Consider the following 20,235-nt stretch of genomic DNA (forward strand, 5'->3'; position numbering starts at 1 on the left):
ACGGCGGTGGTGAAGCCCCTTCTGAAGAAGAGCAATCTAGACCCCAGCGTTTTAAATAACTATCGGCCTGTATCCAACCTACCATTTTTAAGTAAAATTTTTAGAAAAACTTGTTTTTAACCAAGTAAATGATTTTTTAAACTCAAATGATATTTTAGAGAGGCATCAGTCTGGTTTTAGGATGAACCACAGTACAGAGACAGCCCTTTTAAAGATTTTAAATGACATCAGGTGTAACCTAGACAACAAAAAGCTCACGGTGTTGGTTCTACTGGATCTGACCGCCGCTTTTGATACAGTAGACCACCATATTTTATTGAATAGACTGAAGAACCTGGTCGGCCTCTCTGGTACTGTTCTTAACTGGTTCACCTCCTACCTTACTGATCGAAGCTTCTTTGTAAGTATGGATACATGCTCCTCGAGAATCGATGAGACAAGATGTGGGGTTCCCCAAGGGTCAATCTTAGGTCCAACCCTTTTTAATCTTTACATGCTTCCTCTTGGGGACGTCCAAGGGTGGGCCTCCAAAGGTGGCGTCTCCTTCGCCTCAGGTCTCGGTGCCCAGCCATGTCTCAACTTGTCTAAGCTTGTTTGTGTGTGTGGATGTGTGTGTAAGTGTGTTGTATGCATGTGTGTGTGTGTGTCCTTTTCTTGATTCTCTTGTTCTCTTTGCTGTTTTTATCCTTTGTGAGGCACTTTGTGCTACCTAGCGTATGAAAAGTGCCATATAAATAAAGATTGATATTGATATTGATATTGAAACAAACTAAAAACACCCGTGCTACTGCAAACAAAACCACACACGAGGGGTGTAATGAAAACGCCCTCCACCAGGGGTTGGGTCCCCGCCGTGGCCCGCAGCACCTGTCCACAAAGAAAGGGAACAATTAAACTTTCAGTGATAAACAATTTGACGTGACGAGCACACACGCACACACACACACCTCACACAGACAGGCAAATAAATTGTGACCAGATCGTCTAAAAGAACACAACGTCAACTAAGAAACGAAAAGAAACAAAAACCTAAAAAGAGTAAATATAGGTTGATGATACAATTTACACGCTGTTAAGAGTCTAAAAGGAAGGCAATAACTCCGTGGTCGCCTCGGCGGTACCACTACGTCTCAGCGCCGTTTCTCCGAGCGAGGGGAGAAAGCGAGAGAGAGCGAGAGCGAACAGGAGAGAGTCCCGAACTAAAGGACGGAGCCAAAGCAGCAGTGGGTCCAGTAAGCGGGGTAGTCCGTGCCGACTGGTGGCGCCACCACTCCATGAGGGGTTCCCGCTGGGGCAACGTGACCCACGGACGCCAGCCGGCAGCCAACTGCCCAGTGCAAACTACCCGCGCGTGCCCTTACGGCAAAGCGTTCTAGGCGGAAGGATGGCGGGAGGAAGCACCAACCTTCTTGGCGCTGCCAGACAGCATGCTCGCTCTGTGAAACAGTTTCTGTTGGTCGAACCGCCCAGATAAGCCGCAACCCCGCCGTACCGTCGAAGGGGGAAAACAACTAAAGCCAGCTGGAGGCAGTGCCTTATATAAACCTTTTCTCCCCACCGACCAATTAAGGCACTACCTCCATATGGCACCTGTTCGGAGGGCAGGCCACGCCCTGCCACATCCACCCCTACCTTTTGGATCGTCGACCCGACGAGAGACTGGGCCAAGTTAGCGCCAAGGTCGAAACACTGCCATTAGGGAATTGGACGCAGAGTCTGGCGGCCGATTAGAAACTTCCTCCTGAGAATTAACTGACCGTGGAAGGTGATGCCTGTTTGAGTGACTGCCAGCAGTTGAACGAGCAGTCCGACGCAGGGATTGTTGACTACTGCAAGGCTGGTCAGCTGGGGGCACTGTTGGTGATGGATCGCTGCTACTTACGGGTGCAGTCAGACTGCACGCACCCTGGGTGCTGTTGCAGCCGGGGCAGAGGACGCCTGAGGGGTCCCAAATGGTGGCGGCACGGCAATGGATGGCACCGGGGCCTCGGAAACCAGAAGCCAGAGATCGCTGTTGGAAGAGTCGTCCACAGAGGAGACAAAGATTGGGAAGTTGGTGAGGAGAGGGCCACAACTTCGGGCTGAATGACCGCCTTTAACATGTCTCTATGGACATTCCGAGTTCCACCCAGGTCACCCACGGGCGCCACAGTATAGACCATACCGTCGCCAGTAGGGGCCCGCACAACCTGGTGGACAACAGAGCTCCAGAGGTCTTGGATCTTATGGCGGCCTCTAACACCATGGTCCCTCAGGTACACCAACTGTCCCACTGGCAGAGGTGCATCTCGGACGAACAGATCGTGTCTCTCCTTGCGCTTGCTCGCTGCCATCACTAGTTTCTCGCGAGCACCCTCGAATGCTACACAAAGCCTGGCTCGGTGTTCTACCACTCAGTCCTGCACCTCACCGGGAATCGGGTCCGGCACACGACCCAGGAGAAAGTCAATGGGAAGAAGGGGCTCCTGCCCAAACATCAAGTAAAACGGTGACTCACCAGTGCTCTGATGAGGTGTAGTGTTGTAACCAAAAAGCACTTGCGGAAGACAAGAAGCCCAGTCCCACTTTCGGGAAACCGGCAATGTTCGCAGGAGGTTGTGAAGTGTCCTGTTGAACCTCTCACACTGACCATTTCCGGCCGGATGATAGGGAGTAGTGCGGGACTTGGCAACCCCATACAAAGCACAAAGCTGGAAAATCAAACCACTCTCAAAGCTTCTGCCCTGGTCAGAGTGTACTTGGAACCCCATACTTATAGAACCATTCTGTGAACCATTCTGTGACCAGAACCTGGGCTACGGTCACCGCTCGCTGGTCCCGGGTGGGAACAGCCACTGTAAATTTACTGAACACATCAGTCATGACTAAGACGTTCTCAAAGCCATTACGAGAAGGTTCAAGCAAAGTAAAATCCATTGCCAAAATCTCGTTTGGCCAGGATGCGAGAAGGTGGCCCATGTAACGCCAATTAACCTGCCCCGAGTCCTTCGCAACTTGACAGCGTTCGCACTGCTGCACCCACTTCTTGATGTCGGACGACATTCCCGGCCAGTAGCAGCGTTGCCGAACCAGCTCGGTGGTCCTTTCCGTGCCTTGATGTCCATGCTCCTGGTGGAGCTGATGCAAGGTGTCCCCCTTGAGCACCGCGGGCAAAACAAGTTGGAGTTGTTCTTCCCCACCATCGGGGCGGAACACCCGCCGGAAAAGCACCCTATTTTTTTTCGACCAGGCGGTCCCACTGGCGCAACAGTACAATTGCGGGCTGAGAGAGCTGCCTCCTCTCAGCAGAGGTAGGGAGAGACCCATGTCGCCACAACACCAACACCTCCTTTAATAAAGGGTCCTCTTCCTGCATCAAGCGAAGGTCAGATGGAGAGTGGGATGGAAGGATAGAAATCAAGGACTGCAAGGCACCAACCATAGGACCAGGCTGGATGTTCGGCTGAAGGCTACACGGGACAGAGGTGCCAGGCAAGGATGGGATGACACAATCCGGCGTTGGTGCGTACTGTCGCGACAGTGCGTCCGCATTTCGGTTGTTTCGCCCAGACCGGTACTTGATCTCCAGATTAAAAGCAGCAAGCTCAGCAGCCCACCTATGCTCGGCCGCCCCCAGCTTAGCCGACTGAAGGTGGCTCAAGGGGTTATTATCTGTGTACACAATGCACTTATGCCCCAACAGATACTCTCTAAATTTCTCCGTCACGGCCCACTTGAGCGCAAGAAATTCTAGCTTCATAGAGCTATAGTTGGACATGTTGCGCTCAGTGGGCCGGAGCCCCCTACTCGCATAAGCCACCGGCCTCACGCAACCATCTGTCTCCTGGGAGAGCACTGCACCAAGCCCACTATGACTAGCGTCAGTTTCAAGGATGAAAGGACGCGAGAAGTCCGCGTAAGCCAATACTGGGGTGGAAACCAACCTTGACTTTAGAGCATTGAAGCTCTCCTCGCACTCGGGCGTCCATGCGGAGCCCAGTGCCCGGCCAGATCCCTGTTTTGTTTTAGTGCCAGCCAGGTCGGCTACCAACTGGTGCAAGGGTTTAGCCATCTTGGCGAAGCCATCGACAAAACGCCTGTAATAACTGGCAAACCCTAAAAAGGACCGCAACTCACTAATGTGACGAGGACGCTGCCAGCCAGCCACAGCCTCTATTTTCTTGGGATCGGTCGAGACACCCTGGCTGGAGATGATGTGTCCCAAGTACGACACCTGCTCCTGGAAAATTGCACGTTTCTCCACTTTGACCTTAAGGCCCTGCCCCTGCAGTCGCCTGAGCACCATTTCCAGCCGCTGTAGGTGTTGCTTGACAGAAGATGAAAAGATGATTATGTCATCAAGATAAAGCAGGAGGGACTGACCTTGCTGATCGCCAAACATGCGTTGCATCAGCCGTTGCTTGGCGCATTGCAAAGGCCAAAAGGCATCCGATTGAATTCGAAAAGACCAAAGGCGGTGCAAAAAGCGGTCTTGGAACGGTCCTGCTCAGCCACAGGCACTTGGTTATACCCACTGGCAAGGTCAAGAGTGGAAAACCAGCGGGCCCCCGATAAAGCGTCCAGGCTCTCCTCGATACAAGGCAGTGGAAAGGCATCCTTTCTGGTCTTACTGTTCAGGAGCCGATAATCCACACAGAGCCTCAAGCCACCATCCTTTTTCCTCACCAACACGATAGGTGAGGCATAGGGACTGGAGCTCTCACAGATGACTTGTGACTCAAGAAGCTGGTTAATGTGCATCTTCACTGCCTCATACTCTGAAGGGGGGATGCGACGGTACCGTTGCCGCACAGGGACATCATCAAGCAGTGGTATCTCGTGTGAAATTAGGTTCGTACACCCCAAGTCACCATCATTGGCTGCGAACACTGAGCTGTACTGGTCCAGCAAAGACCGAACACTGGCTTGTTCCAGCTCAGTTAAGGCTGAAAGGTCCCATGACCCTATCCTATCAAGTACGGATGGGACGGCGGACTGGGAGGCCAATGTGGCTGTGGTCAACCCTACCTCAGTTATCCCTGCAGGCAAGCTGACAACTGGTACCCACACAGTGCCATGGACAACCCTTAGCAGGCATGGTGAAGCCAACAGCCCAGCTGGCAACCCTGACTGGGGGGGCTCAAACAAAACGCTCTGACCCGAAAACTGTTCAGAACAGGTGGCCGCGACCAGCTTCATCACCCCACCAGGTATCCGAACTACTTGCCCTCCACGGACCCTAACGTCACCCTGAGGGTTTGGCTGTGCTGTGCTGTCTGGTGGCACTGAAGGGCGGCCACAACTGGACCCGCTGCGCCTGACACAAAAGGCGACTCGAAGAGGGATGAACCGAACACCCCAAAAAGCTCTTGGTAGCATCTGCGAATTACGTTCATCCCAAGGATCCCAGGGGACGAAGAAGCACCAGGCGGGTCTTTCACCACGAGGATACCACAACACGGTATCACCTTGCCGCACAGTTCCACCTCAAGCTCCAAATAACCCACATATGGAATGGCTAACCCGTTAGCTGCACGCAACTGCAGCCATTGACATGACTGAAGGCGGTCATGGCCCCAAAACCCAAACTGGGCCCGAAAGAAGCTCTCAGTTATGGTGGAAACCATGGAACCAGTATCCACCAAGCACTCAACACCGATTCCCCCAATTAACACAGTAATATTAGGACAGGGAGCAATTAGCTTGGTTATAGCGGGTGACGGCGAGCCTGTGGACTCCCCGACTGAGCTGTGGCTCGGCAACTCAGTGGGCTTCAGTTTCCCGACTGCTGAGAAGAGGAGGACCTAGCCTGTGTGTCGTAGCCGGCCACAGAATTTACGCGCCGGCGGGGAGGAGCCCGCTCACCATCGCATTCGGCCAGGCTGCTGGCATCGCCTGCAAATCAAGGGGCCCGAACGGGAGATTGGGGCTAAGGGAGGAGGGGCCTGCAAGGAAGCTACCGTCATTGTTAGCTGATTTAACTGCTCTTGTTGGCGCTTCAAGAGATCCATCACAGCGTCCAAGCCTGGTTCTTGGGGCCTGGCCTGCGGGACCTGTGTCGGGCGACCCTGCACTCCACATTGGAGACCGTAAGCAGTTGGCAATGAAACACTACGACCCCTAGTGCCACCTGGGAGACCTTCCCTCTCCCACCTGATCGCTTCGCCACGCAGTTCAAGCAAGGTGATAGTAGGCTGGCGACGAACCAGCTGCTTTAGCTCGCGACAAAGGGAACCATCTAGCACATGCTCAATAAACTGGTCTCTCAGAAGCACATCGGCGTTTGGAATTCCGTTTGGTGCCTGCCTCTTCACGCGGGTCATTAGAGACATCAGGGCCAATGAAAATTCCTGCAGCGTCTCACCTTCCAGCTGCTGCTGCGAAAAGAAGGCTTGCTGTAGGGTGACGTAGGACTGACTGCAACCATACATAGCCCTGCCACATCTGCTCAACAAAAGCCCTCAACTGCCCCTCCAGCTGGATTTCCCCAGCATCTATCAGCACCCGAGCCATTGTCAGCCACAGGCTAGGCAGGGCTCTTTTCCGGTTCACTCCCATCATAACATCTACACACCTGTGACTCGGTCAACACGGTTGTTACAGGCCCAGTACTAACATGGCTAAGGCAGTGTCAGACTAAACTCAGCAGTTCTTCCCTGTTCCGCCCTTCACCCACCACTCCCGCTCTCAGCACAGCGGGACGACACCAAATTCCATGTCTTTGATCCAGAGCCATCCTATGGAATCCTGCCGACAACGGCAAGATGTGGCGGGGTGGAGAGAGGTGTAACGGTTGACGACAACGCCACCTGGGGAATTTCACCCCAGGAATTAACCGGAGAACAGGCACGCGCCTGTTAGATAAGTTCTATTCCAGAGGCAGAGACGGGATCGAGGGTTATGCACTACAATTTTATTTAATCCAATACTCAACAAAATATAACTCGGCTGTATAAAAGTTAAATTAAGAAAAGGGGTGGACAGGGCTGGGGCCCCACCAGCAGGTAAAACTCAATTAGGGGAGATAAACAAACTAAAAACACCCGTGCTACTGCAAACAAAACCACACACGAGGGGTGTGATGAAAACGCCCTCCACCAGGGGTTGGGTCCCCGCCGTGGCCCGCAGCACCTGTCCACAAAGAAAAGGAACAATTAAACTTTCAGTGATAAACAATTTGACGTGACGAGCACACACGCGCACACACACACACACACACCACACACAGACAGCAAATAAATTGTGACCAGATCGTCTAAAAGAACACAACGTCAACTAAAAAAAAAGAAAAAAAAAACCTAAAAAGAGTAAATATAGGTTGATGATACAATTTACACGCTGTTAAGAGTCTAAAAGGAAGGCAATAACTCCGTGGTCGCTTCGGCGGCACCACTACGTCTCAGCGCTGTTTCTCCGAGCGAGGGGAGAAAGAGAGAGAGCGAGAGCGAACAGGAGAGAGTCCCGAACTAAAGGACGGAGCCAAAGCAGCAGTGGGTCCAGTAAGCGAGGTAGTCTGTGCCGACTGGTGGCGCCACCACTCCGTGAAGGGTTCCCGCTGGGGCAACGTGACCCACGGACGCCAGCCAGCAGCCAACTGCCCAGTGCAAACTAGCGCGCGTGCCCTTACAGCAAAGCGTTCTAGGCGGAAGGATGGCGGGAGGAAGCACCAACCTTCTTGGCGCTGCCAAACAGCATGCTCGCTCTGTGAAAAAGTTTCTGTTGGTTGAACCGCCCAGATAAGCCGCAACCCCGCCGTACCGTCGAAGGGGGAAAAAACTAAAGCCAGCTGGAGGCAGTGCCTTATATAAACCTTTTCTCCCCACCCACCAATTAAGGCACTACCTCCATATGGCACCTGTTCAGAGGGCAGGCCACGCCCTGCCACATCTGCTCAACAAAAGCCCTCAACTGCCCCTCCAGCTGGATTTCCCCAGCATCTATCAGCACCCGAGCCATTGTCAGCCGCAGGCTAGGCAGGGCTCTTTTCCGGTTCACTCCCATCATAACATCTACACACCTGTGACTCGGTCAACACGGTTGTTACAGGCCCAGTACTAACATGGCTAAGGCAGTGTCAGACTAAACTCAGCAGTTCTTCCCTGTTCCGCCCTTCAGCCCACCACTCCCGCTCTCAGCACAGCGGGACGACACCAAATTCCATGTCTTTGATCCAGAGCCATCCTATGGGGGGCTGGACAAGTGTCCTGGCTTCTCGCTTCAATAACAGTTAGTGTTCCAACGGAAGGCACATGCTGTCCCCATTTTCCTATCTAGCCAGTCTGCTACGAGCCAAGGCATTGGCCTGGGTGGAGGCAGTCAGTTCCCCAATCGCCAGGAAGCAATGCCTTACAAGGAGCTAGGGGGAAATCTGAAGAAAATGTGTTTTTGATCACCCGGATCAATCCAGAATTGCCTCCACCCACCTGCTGACTCTCCGCCAGGGAAAACACCCTGTGGCTGAGTACTTGGTTGACTTCTGGGACGAATCCCATGATTGCGCTGAGACCAAGATGCCAGGAAACGAGTATCCTGCACACCGGTACTCCCCGTTTCTCCAATTTCTCCCTTGTCCTTCCTAGCACAGACTAGCCCATTCCAGGCTAGCCTCACTTTGTTATCAAACACCCCACGTGTGGCTCAACAGTCAATGCAGTGGGGGCATGTAAGACTAACCCCATGAACACTGCAGGATTCATGCAAGTGTTGTGTATTGGACATTTCATTTCTGGTTGTCCGGGGCAACCAAAATACCAGGCTCAAGAAAAAAAAAAGCAGAAGGGCTACTGAGGAGCCAGGGTCCCACTTCAGAGAAATCCCTAGCTTAGAGCAATTTGGCAAGGAGAAGGTCCTCTCCAGAGAGGGAGGCAGTGGAATGTCAAAGGAATTATCTGTCCTTCCTCCTCACCTCTCAGGGCAGGCTTCTTCTTCACGGAAAAGAAGATCGAGACACCATGCATGACCATGCATCAACTACCAGGGGCTGAACAGCATGGTCTGGCTTTCCACCCACAATATCCTATTGGCCAGCAAGTCATGGAAGGTCTCTCCCCGCTTCATTCATCCCTTCCCCATCGGGAAAATGATCAGTGCTTCTGCCATCCGGTTGACCCTACCCGAGTCCATGAATATCCAACCTTCCATGTTTCCCTAAAGCGTGTTTCCACTAGCCCTCTGTCCCCTCCTTCCAAGCCCCCACCTTCCCCGGCTCATTGATGATCATCCTGCCTATAAAATGCAGCAGTTGGTGAATGCTTGACAGGGACGTTGTCTCCAATACCTAATTGTTTCGGAGATATGGGCCTGAGGAACACTTCTAGGTGCCCTGTTCCTTTATCCTGGACCCGGATACTGGGTACAATGGACAGGTCTAGTGGGTCGCCTTGAGGTGCCTGTTGAGGGGACTGCTGTCAGGAGTTCTGCCTAGTGTTTCCCCTCTCCCCCTCCCAACTGATTCTTGTCAGTCTTTTCCTAGTTTCTTTTTCCAGCCTGGACAGGGCTGCTTTCCAGTTCACTCCCATAATACACTCTACACACCTGATACTAATCTATGCAAAATCATCTACACCTGCATCCTGTTTTAAAAGACTGGTCCACACTTCTTTCTTCACTAATTCGTTGTTCTTCCCTCAGTTCGGCTCAAGCAACTCTTTGTGACTCATGTGTTTGGTTATTCCTGTTCTCGTGCCTCGAACTTACGGTGCCGGGTCTTTGTTTGCAGCTCTCCAACTAGCCTGATCCTGCCTGTCCAGCCTGTTTCAACCTCACCATGACTTGGATTTCCAGTGTGTTAAAGCCTTTGAGTACTGTGCCTGATGTCACTTTGGACAAAATCGTCCGCTAAATGATGAAAGTAAAAAATTGCTTTCAGGAGAAAATGGCCATTTTTGGTGACAGAGAGATAATTGGTGTTAGTCCCCTGTCACAACATTGGGCCTGAGCAAAACATGTCCAGCGTGATAGCATACATGTTAGCATATATGTATGTGACTGTTTCTGTCCCCTTTCCATCCTTTTTCTGTCCTCACTCTCACTCTTCTAAGGGGAGAAACAGCAAAATGTTCAACTCTCACTTGTTCTTCTGTTTTCTCACATCCTCTCTAAGAGATTGTGATGCTGCTTTTGTGTTGTTTTTTTGGCTTTTATATTTTTTTCTTTGAATCATCTTGCAGTTTTGATGTTTAATGGTAAAAGCTAAGCGGTTTAATGAGAAGCTAGAGTGAATGACAGAGACAAGACCACAGGGAGCTCAGCAGGATCTGCTGGTAAAAATATCTGTGCTTCTGATTCTGTCACACTCTGAATCATGTGTGCCGACAGCCAGGCTGGAGCACCTGCTGCACGGCGGCAGGAGGTCGTGTCTGCTCATCTCAGCACATCCAAACACTAAAGCAATAAAAGCTGTTAATCTGGTATTATGGGATATTTCAGCAGACCTTTTCTGTGATCTGGGTGCTGTTCTAACTACCATATAAAATAGAACACAACAGGAAAATCCTGTGGTGTAAACAGAAATCAATCAATCAATCAATCTTTATTTATATAGCGTCTGTTACAATAAAAATTGTTTCTAGGCGCTTAACAGAATCCCATGATGGGGGGGTAGAGAGAACTTGGGGTAGAGAGGGAGTACAGGTAAAGGAGAGAAAAGGCAGGAGAGGAGAGGAGAGAGAGGAGAGGAGAGGAGAGGAGAGGAGAGGAGAGGAGAGGAGAGGAGAGGAGAGGAGAGGACATCATGTCAATGTAACATCGAAACTTCACTCAAACGACTCAGTTTAAGATATTGTTTTACCTTTTTTAACACCATGACAGGCCGGTGGTAGCTTAGTCTGTTGGGAACTGGGCCTGAGTCAGCCTGATATAGTGGTGGTAGATAAACATCAGAAGACAGTGGTGGTGGTGATGTAGTCATTCCAAGTGATAGCAACATCAGAAAGAAGGAATATGAGAAGCTGGAGAAATTCCAGGGGCTGAAAGAGGAGCTAGAGAAAATGTGGGGTATGAAGGCAACAGTGCTAACAATAGTGATTGTGACACCAGGGGCAGTAATGTCCAAGCTGAGTAGATAGCTCCAACAGATACCAGGAACCAAACCACATCAGAGATCTCTGTTCAGAAGAGCACAGTATTAGGAACGGCTAAGATCCTTCGAAGAACCCTCAGACTCCCAGGCCTCTGGTAGAGGACCCGAGTCTGAAGGAAGGAGGCACTGCCCAGGAGGGTGAGGAAGAGATTTATGTGTGTGTGTAGGGGGAGGGGGACATACAGGGTCTCCAACAAACCCTTAAACTCCTTCAGCCCTATATAGGCGTCTCCGTTAATTCAGAAATCCAAGCCTATCACGTGTCTCTTAGATCCCATCCCAACACACCTGTTGAAGGATGTTTTACCACTGAGAGGCAGTTCTATCGTGGACCACATCAATTGTTCTTTAGTGACAGGTTATTATATAGGATATTATAGGCCTATATCCAACTTTCCTTTAATCTAAAATTCTTGAGAAGGTGGTGGTGACTCAGTTACCCGAGCACATGCAGAGGAACAGCCTGTGTGAGATGTTTCAGTCAGGTTTTAGAGCTCACTACAGCACAGAAAAGGCACTGGTTAAGGCAACTGTGACTGGTTTCTATGCTGGTTTCCTCTTTATTCAATAGGTTGGTCAAGGAGTTCCACAAGGTTCTGAAATCTGAGGAGACAGAGCAGTTAGTGAAGCTCCAGACTCCAGACATAACATTTTGGATGCTGGAGTTTCCAGCTCATCGCAGGGTTCTATGTGAGCGTTTGGGGGTTTGGATCCTTGCTTAATGTACCTCTGTGCGGGTATGAAGGTGTCCTAGCATATATTTTTACTACCAGAACACCTTCCATGTTTTTGTTCAAACCAAACCAATAAACTGATAATAGATAATAGATTTGACCTTGTCAAAGGCCGGTTTCAGCATCTGAAGATAAGAGACCCTTATCTGACAGGGACTCTTCTAAGATTTTTAAACTCTTGGCGGCCAAAGATTAATCCATTTTGAGCTCTATGTATTACACTGGGTAATGTAACTTGTAGCCTAATATTTTATATAAGGGCAAAATGGACACTGGTGTTATGCTAACAAGGGAAATCTGTAAGCTCATAAGCAACTCTCTGGAGACTATTAATGGAAATTAGAATGCTCAACTCAAAAAAGAAAGAGTAAGAGAAATGCTAAACAGAAAGGACCATGGTTCTGTCTTTTACCATATCAAAACTAAAACTAGAAGCAGCTCTCTGGCTCAACCAGTACCCATAGCAGTCGAGTAGATGAAGAGCAGAGCTTGCTGCTGAGCTTGAGTACTCAAAGGCCAAATGAAACAAATCAAGGTGGAAATGCAACAATGGTTGGAGCAAAAGAAAGCAAAAGTGCAGCAGTTAAAAGTGGCAAAAGAGGCCGCAACAGCAGCAGTAGTGAGGGCAAATTGCGGTTTTAAAGTTTTTGAATACACAACAAAGGCATTAATGACAGAACTAGCTCTTCTTGCTACAGAATGCGAACTGTACCTCATTTGAATCTGGACGCTGCGTCATTCCAACCTTGCGAAGTAGCTCCTGGAATGACAATGTCCCAGGAGTCTGTCAGTCTAGCTCAAGCAATCAGCAGATCATTAAGTATGAATCGTGTGCCAGTCCCTGGACCCACCAGGTTTAGTGGTGACCTTTTAATATTTACAGATTGGAAAATGTTTTTTATGACTCTCGTTGGCATGAACTCCCTGCCAGCAACTGAGAAGATGTTTATCTCGAGGCACGCAAAGCGGTTGAAAGTTTCTTTTATCGAGATCAGAGAACACTTATAATGAAGCATGGAAAGTTGTACATTTATTTACATTTATCCATCATACAAAAAGCTTACAATAAGCCCATGAAATAGCCAAAGATCAACACAAATGATCCACTATGTCAGAGGAATACCATACTTAAAGAACTATGAGGAAAACCACAAACTGCTCAAAAAACCTCCAGCCAAGCTCAAGCACACGTGGAGTAGAATACTTCTGGATGAAGTACTGTACACATAGCTTGCTACCCTATTACTACCCTATTACTTCTCCACTGTTGATAAATTTCAAATTTGTGGATGATAGAAACCCCCAAGAGAGCCAAAGCTTTCAACACAAACACACAACCAAAGAGTTCCACTCAGGATGAAGAAAAAACAGACGGCAGTAAATATCATGCAAGAGTTTTCATGGTCTACAGGTTTGAGGACTCTTTTCTGAGGGCAACAGCCATCTACAGCAAGCCTACAGCCAGTGGACAAGACTGGAGGTCGTCCCCTCCAAAGCAACCATGGCTCCGGCTCTTCCTACTACCTACACTTGATTCTTCAGAACCAATGCAACTAACTCCCACAGAATGTCGCCATCGGATGAGTCTCCATCTTTCCATCTACTGCAGTCAGGTCTTCCTTGCATCCTGTCCTCTTCGGCCAAAAGGGGAGGGTTACCAGTAAATAGAGGAACCCTGGTAAGCTGAACCTCTACCTATGAACAAGATTCTCCTCTGAGGCTCTTTAAGGTATTCCCTAAATGTGTTACCCCAAAATCAATTATACGAAAAATAATTGACTTGAAAACAAATCAAAATCAAACTACCGTACCCACATCAGATTATACATCTGGCCCCATGGACCCACAAAGGTGTATTCAGCCTTTTTATACTACCTTTATACATTTGCATATATGAGTGGCCGACCAGGGCTCGACTGGAGTGTGGTGCATTCTATTCTACTGCGCAAGCTGTAGCGAGCGGTAACCAAATCCTTTCTGTTATTGCACTTTTAGAGTTTCAGCAGAATTACCCACCGTCAAGCTGGACAGTCAAGCTGAGTAACCTGATAACCCTGTTATATAAACATTATCATTTTACATTTAAAATTGGTCAGTAGATAGTGGCAGCAGAAGGTACGATTAATGTCGCTGGTGTTTTTTTTTTTAATGGTCACGTCAACCTCACTCAGTGCAAACAATTTTGACACAAAAAAGCTGAGTCGTCTTTTTAAATATAGTCATAAAGCTAATTTAGTGATACATAACCAAGCTAGACATGTTTACTAACATATACGGTAATGTGACTCACCACTCCAGAGGCATTTTCAGGTGGCTGATATAATTTTATGTTACTAGCATCCTTAATTTGACATCATATTTCAAATTCTTAAGTAGAGCAGCAGCTGCAGGGGTGGTCATCATAGCGTCACTGTCATTTGAGGAACTACTGTGTGAGGCGTGTGCCCCTGTAATATGGTTACAGTGGAAAAAAAAGCTCTTAATATGTTTCAAAGTATCCTTGATGTTAATACACCAAAAGCAGACACAATAATTATTGTTCATGACCCACAAAAGGGGAGCTGTGACTGGCTCATCAGATGTCGCCTCTGTGGCTTTAGTATTGTTTTGTAACTTGTTGCTGGGTGATCTAAATTCTTTCATTATCAGTTTACAGTAAATAAAGGTGTTTTCTGACTGCTTTTTCCACAAACGATGTATTGTTGAGCTGTTTGCTAATCGAACATTTTGTAGCTAAATCCAAAATGGCTGTCAATAAAAGTAATGAATGTTGCCCCTCTTCACCTCTAAATTCTGATTCCAACTTCAGGAAGTTGCAGAGAATCATCACTTCACTAGAGCCCAACCCCTGGTCACCCCCCCAGCTGATGTAAGACATGTGGCTTTGATCAAAGGTCTGGCTTTGGTCAAAGACTTGTGGTTTTGATGCAATTTCCTGTTATAAGTCTGTAAATCTGGATCACATTAATAAATGTCTGCGTTGAATCTGGCAGATTGCATCTTTGAGGTAAAGTAGTTTTGTTGCTCAGAGTAATTTTTCTATAGGTGCTTCACAGCAACTCATAGACAAGAGATGAGGAGAGAAGACAGAAATGTAGAGGTCACAGTTTGTTATCCTCTAGATGTATGAGAGAGGGGGTCATTGGGGTCAGAGGTCAATGCACAACTCTTCAAGTAAGCAATAAATAAATAAAGACAAATATATTTAAATCTCTAAAAACTTTCTTGAAGATCCTTCATCATAAAATGGCTCAACACAAAACTACGAGGCTGCTGCTCTTCGTGATCCTCCTCTTCCTCTTCCACCCTATAAGCCCAGCGGAGGTAGAACCTGAAGTGGAGGTCATTGTAGGGAGTACCCACTGCAGCACCACCTGTGGGCTTGGACTCAGGAATCAAACATTGTGCCTCCTAAAGGACAGCCAGGCAGCGTTAGACGAAGGTGATGCTGAGGTAGGAAAGCTCAACAAAAAGAACCATGTGGGGTAACAAACTCCTGATGACTCCGAAATAATTTCCTGTAGGTGTCAGAGAAGTGCCGCGTCCGCACAGTAAAGTGTCTGGAGTCGTGGCAGTGTGGACTTCAGACCATGACCATGACATCTGGGCAAAGGGTGGAGCTGGACTGTCTGGGGGAAGTCATGAAAGCCATGGGAAGGTTCTCCTGGAGGTAAGGATGGCAGCACCAGTACTCCTCTGCTTGTTAAAACTGGAACATTCTTCATGGTCCAGGGTGGCGTGGCGATACGCTCGAGGAATAATCACCTCAGATGACTCTCTCTTTGCCCAGTGGAAGGCTCTACAGTTGGACCAAGTGGTTCTGGACCCCATCAGGGAGGAGAATTCAGGTACAACTTGAGGATTCACTAACACTCATAACAAAAGAGGTTTTCTTGGACAGTCAGAGGGTCAGTGGGTCAAAAACTACAAGAAACTGAAAGCTGTTGCTCTGAGCAGGTTATTATAGAATAGAAATAACTCACGACCACCAGATCAGATTAAGCTCGATAACCTACCAGAGTTGTTACCGCTAGAAACCCTGCGATGGAGTCCCTCCCCAGGCCTTCTCATGGGGCTTCCGACCACAAGGGTGGTTTTAATGCCTGTCTTCAGGCTGTGGTTGAGGACAGTCTCCCACCTGTCCAGGCCCAGCAGCTGTTTGATGAGCTTTGTCACAACTCTATTATTCCAACAACAACCCAAACAGGGTCAACAACAGAGCTTTTAGCAACAAAGAAGAGCACCTTCCTCGTGGCCACTCTTCTTGAGAAATGGCCTCTCCAGAAAAGTGAGGAGTGAAATAGTAAAAGCTAAAGTGAACTCTGAAAACAACATTGAAAATCAATATGGAGGTGCTGAGAGCAAAGAGCTCTGCAAGGACAGAAATCAACAGCCTGTAATTACGAACAGGAAGTCAGCCTGTGAGTGTGTGTGTGTGTGTGTGGTGTGTGTGTGTGTGTGTGTGTGTGTGTGTGTGTGTAGAAAGTCCTTTACGGAGAGCATCACTCTCCCTTGTCTGTAAAAGACACAAACGGCCTTTGCAGGACTGTAAAAATCTGCTCTAAAATCTGCCTGAAGGAGGGTCCTGATGGACCACCTGTCTCTCCCACAAAGACCTCAACCCTCTTTGCCATGTTTGAGCCTGTGATACAGGCAGGTGGTCCATCCCTCAGGCCGCTGCTTCATATTACTTCATTGTACTAAAATAGATGTGAATTTTAGTGAGATTATGTTAAAGGATGTTGGAGGAAAATTAGTTTAAATTGTAGCAGACACGAAATGAGTGGCGTCACGCAAAGCCTGAGAGCTCGTTAGCTGAACAGGTCTGTGAGAGGCAGAAACTGCCCAGGAGAAGGTTTACCACTTACCAACCAGAAGACTTTCAAATATATACGTGAGAAATGGCATTAAATTAGCTTAACGGATGTCGGAGTAACACGAGTTCAGAACAAAGCTTTTTTCAGTTTGAACGGTTTCTCCCACAGGCTTCTGGGAGTTAATGAGAGACTTGAGGATCTATCGGCACAGCAGCTGGTTTTACGGGGGGAGGATTAATTAAGCAAATAAGAAAGTGACGTTTGTGAGAGAGCAGAGGCTTGTGGCTAATAAAGGATGGATTTTTATGTTTTTAGTACCTTCTGGGGAAGAGTTATGACAATTTGTTCGAAAAAGTTTTAAAGCGGTTTTTCAGCCTGCTCCTGGTCCAGCCCCCCCACCTGGTCACGTGGTCCCCCACTCACGTCTCTCCTACAGACACCATGTTAAATGAGTCAGGAGGGAAAATCCAGGCCTTAAACTAATGCCCCCACAGGAGACATGGGATACTGAAGGGTCGCAAGTGAATCTAGACCACTTTGGCTATATTTTAACATTTTTATGGTAATACAGGGTGACAGTATAGCAGAGCTGTGGACCTTCAAACGGGGTCATAAGGCGTGACCTTTTCGAGCCCACTCCTATTATTCTTATTACAACGGTTTGTTGAGGGGTGTTACTCTCGAATACCTATACGAATACGAATACCTACCCCACTCCGGTACGGCAAACCTTGCGGGAGGTGGCGTACTCCAAAGCTTAAGAAAAGAAAGCCATGTTAGCATAGTATTTTGAAACCACACATGAAAATCCTCCTCATCGAGCTGCACGTTTTGGTGCATATTTGATTAGTGTGCGATTCACTGTGCACAAGTTTGGCCGAGTTCCTACGGTTGGACCCAGTGGTCCTACAAGGCCCAAGGACAAGACTGAAATAGTTTGTAAGAAGATCCTAGTGTGACTTGCTGGTCGCTATAGAACAGAGCTCACTCAGCAGATACAGGTGGAAAGGAGAGCTGGAGGGGAACATCACTCTCTGACCTGCAGGATGTGAAACAGCTCTGAAAAGCTGACCTGAAGGACTCCCTGTCTCCTCAGGTACCTATCGCTGTGATGTGCAGGATACCTCTCACCGCAGGGTGAAACGGATCTACTGGGGAATCCGTGTTTTGCCCGTGGGAATTCTGAATCTGGACTACGACAGCTCTGCGGAACAGTGGAACGCCACTGAAAGCCAGCAGGAACAGAGGTCAGACGGATACGGCCGGCACGTTCTTCTTTACACAGTAAGGCTTGAGTTCACCTTGTGGGCTCCTCTCATTTGTGACATGTCTGTAATGGTGGGTCTGTTCACCCCACAGCTACTGACTGGTCTCAGCATCAGTGTCGTCGGAGCTGGACTCATCCTGCTGGGCATCTACTTTTTACAGAAAAGGAAAGGTTGCCTTCAGAATTAGGGGGGTAGACTGGTAGACTCAGCCCAGCTGACTCAATTCACACAGCTGCGAGTGTCCACCACTCCAACATGTGTCTGCTACTGTTACATTAACCCTAATATGCTAATATGCTAACGCAGGTGTCCCTAACGACAGAACAATAACACCTTCTATAAACTGTTACTTGTACTGGTTGGGCATGTTCACATTACTAGTAGTGGGTCTGAACTCCCTGAGAGGGGGTGTGGTTGTTCACTCTCATATGTCATCACCTCAACAACGTCATCATTCCACCTTTACCTGTGCTAGAACGCTATGAGGTAAATAATGGATGGACAGCATGGATGTCAATGAGTCTACGGTGAGTCCCATTGGCAAAGATTCCAAGCTCAGCGAAGACAATGATGTCCACATTCGTTTAGAAGAGTAGGAGGACGGAATTTATGGCTTATCTGGAGAGATGCTAACAGAGGTCATTTGACAAGTTCGTCTAAATTATGGCTCCAGTGATCAGGCTTCTAAGAGAAAGAGTGACACCTGAAAAACTCCTGCAAATTTCTCCGCGTGCTCTTATGTCTTAAACTCCTGACAACAGAGGACAATAAGAACAGCACTGGTGCTGCTAGCTGAGAGCAAGATACGCTCAGGAGGTTTAGCCAGTCCTGGGTGGCCATAGCTTCATTAGAAAAGTTGCTAATAAAGCCACTCAGTGTGTCCCAGGCTGCTTATATCAGTGTCAATAACTGGGAGCAGCACAGAAGCTGAAATCTGCTGCTGAGTCTCTTCCCCACAGAGCAGATGGTGGATCTGTTGATCTGTCCGTTGGCTGCCATGAACCATAAAAAGCTGCGTGATATGGCTACAGCATCCCGTGGGCGGGATTCTCCCGGCAGGATGGATGAGCTTCCATTAAAGATGGAGTAGCTAAAGTTTCTGTGATGAGATCAGACTCTGTGGACAGGATGTCCAGTGGCTCAATCACAACGCAAAAGAAAAAAACATTGACATCATCGGCTAGTTTAGCGGGACAACGTGGGACATCGTTAATATTGAAAGGAGACCCGCATTGCCCCACTTGTTTCCCCGGTCAGTTGCAGGGCCATTCGGCCTGGGATCCAACAAGGACCCTTTCACATTGCCAAATTGACTCACGTGGACAACGCACCTTTTTCATGTGTGACAGGTTTTTGTTTTTTTTAAATTTTCCTGCTTTAAGATTAAGATTAAGATTAAGATGGACTTTATTCATCCCCGTGGGGAAATTGAATTATAGTAGCAGCGAATGCAGAGTAAAGAGACAGAAAAAAATAAATACCGATAGATTAGAATGTTATAAGCATATATACAGCATATATTATAAGCATATATATATATATACATAATATAATATATACATATTATAAGCATTATAAGCATATATACATAAATATAGAATAAATTAGAAATAAAATTACAACATAAACATTACACAATTATTGTTGAGTTGGTTTGAGTGAATTGTACAGTTTAATGGCGGACGGCAGGAATGACTTCCTGTACCGTTCCTTGGAGCAGCGAGGCTGCAGGAGTCTGTTGCTGAAGCTGCTCCTCAGTTTGTCCACTGTGTTATGGAGGGGGTGGGAGGGACTGTCCATGATTGTCCGCAGTTTCAACACCATCCTGTCCCTCACCACCTCGTCCAAGTTATCAAGTCTACAGCCAACAACAGATCCTGCCTTTTTGATGAGTTTGTTGAGTCTGTTGGCATCCTTTGCTTTAATGCCTGCACCCCAGCACACTGCAGCAAAGAAGATGGTGCTAGCCATAACAGACTGGTAGAACATCTGGAGCATCCTGCTGCAAACACTGAAGGACCTGAGTCTCCTGAGGAAATAGAGTCTGCTCATGGCCTTCTTGTAGACAGCATCGGTGTTTGTGGACCACTCCAGTTTATTGTCCAGCTGAACACCCAGGAACCTGTAAGATGGGACTATTTCCACGTCCTTCCCACTGATGCAGACTGGGGAGGGTGGGGACTTGCTTTTTCTGAAATCCACCACCATCTCCTTCGTCTTGGTCACGTTGAGCTGCAGAAGGTTCTCCCTGCTCCACCTGACAAAACTCTCCACAAGGTCCCTGTATTCATCCTCCTGTCCATTCTCCACACACCCGACTATGACTGTGTCATCCGAGTACTTCTGGAGATGACATG

The 20,235-nt window shown here is 48.2% G+C and overlaps 1 protein-coding gene and 1 long non-coding RNA gene across 2 annotated transcripts; one reads left to right on the top strand and one right to left on the bottom strand.

Moving 5' to 3' along the window:
- Positions 1 to 6,870: 6,870 nt before the first annotated feature.
- On the bottom strand, positions 6,871 to 7,749 carry LOC130530270 (uncharacterized). Its single transcript, XR_008951782.1, has 2 exons — positions 7,651 to 7,749; positions 6,871 to 7,110 (listed from the first exon to the last, which is right to left on the bottom strand). It is a non-coding gene; the product is annotated as an uncharacterized LOC130530270 (long non-coding RNA).
- Positions 7,750 to 14,276: 6,527 nt separating this feature from the next.
- Positions 14,277 to 19,268, top strand: tmem81 (transmembrane protein 81). Its single transcript, XM_057041292.1, has 5 exons — positions 14,277 to 15,246; positions 15,318 to 15,463; positions 15,526 to 15,641; positions 17,707 to 17,894; positions 17,970 to 19,268. Exons 1-5 carry the CDS (start codon positions 15,040 to 15,042, stop codon positions 18,063 to 18,065), a joined length of 753 nt encoding a protein of 250 aa, XP_056897272.1. The 5' UTR covers positions 14,277 to 15,039; the 3' UTR covers positions 18,066 to 19,268.
- Positions 19,269 to 20,235: the final 967 nt, after the last annotated feature.

The sequence above is a fragment of the Takifugu flavidus genome, chromosome 8, assembly GCF_003711565.1.
Source record: "Takifugu flavidus isolate HTHZ2018 chromosome 8, ASM371156v2, whole genome shotgun sequence".
In the NCBI taxonomy this organism is placed as follows: domain Eukaryota; kingdom Metazoa; phylum Chordata; class Actinopteri; order Tetraodontiformes; family Tetraodontidae; genus Takifugu; species Takifugu flavidus.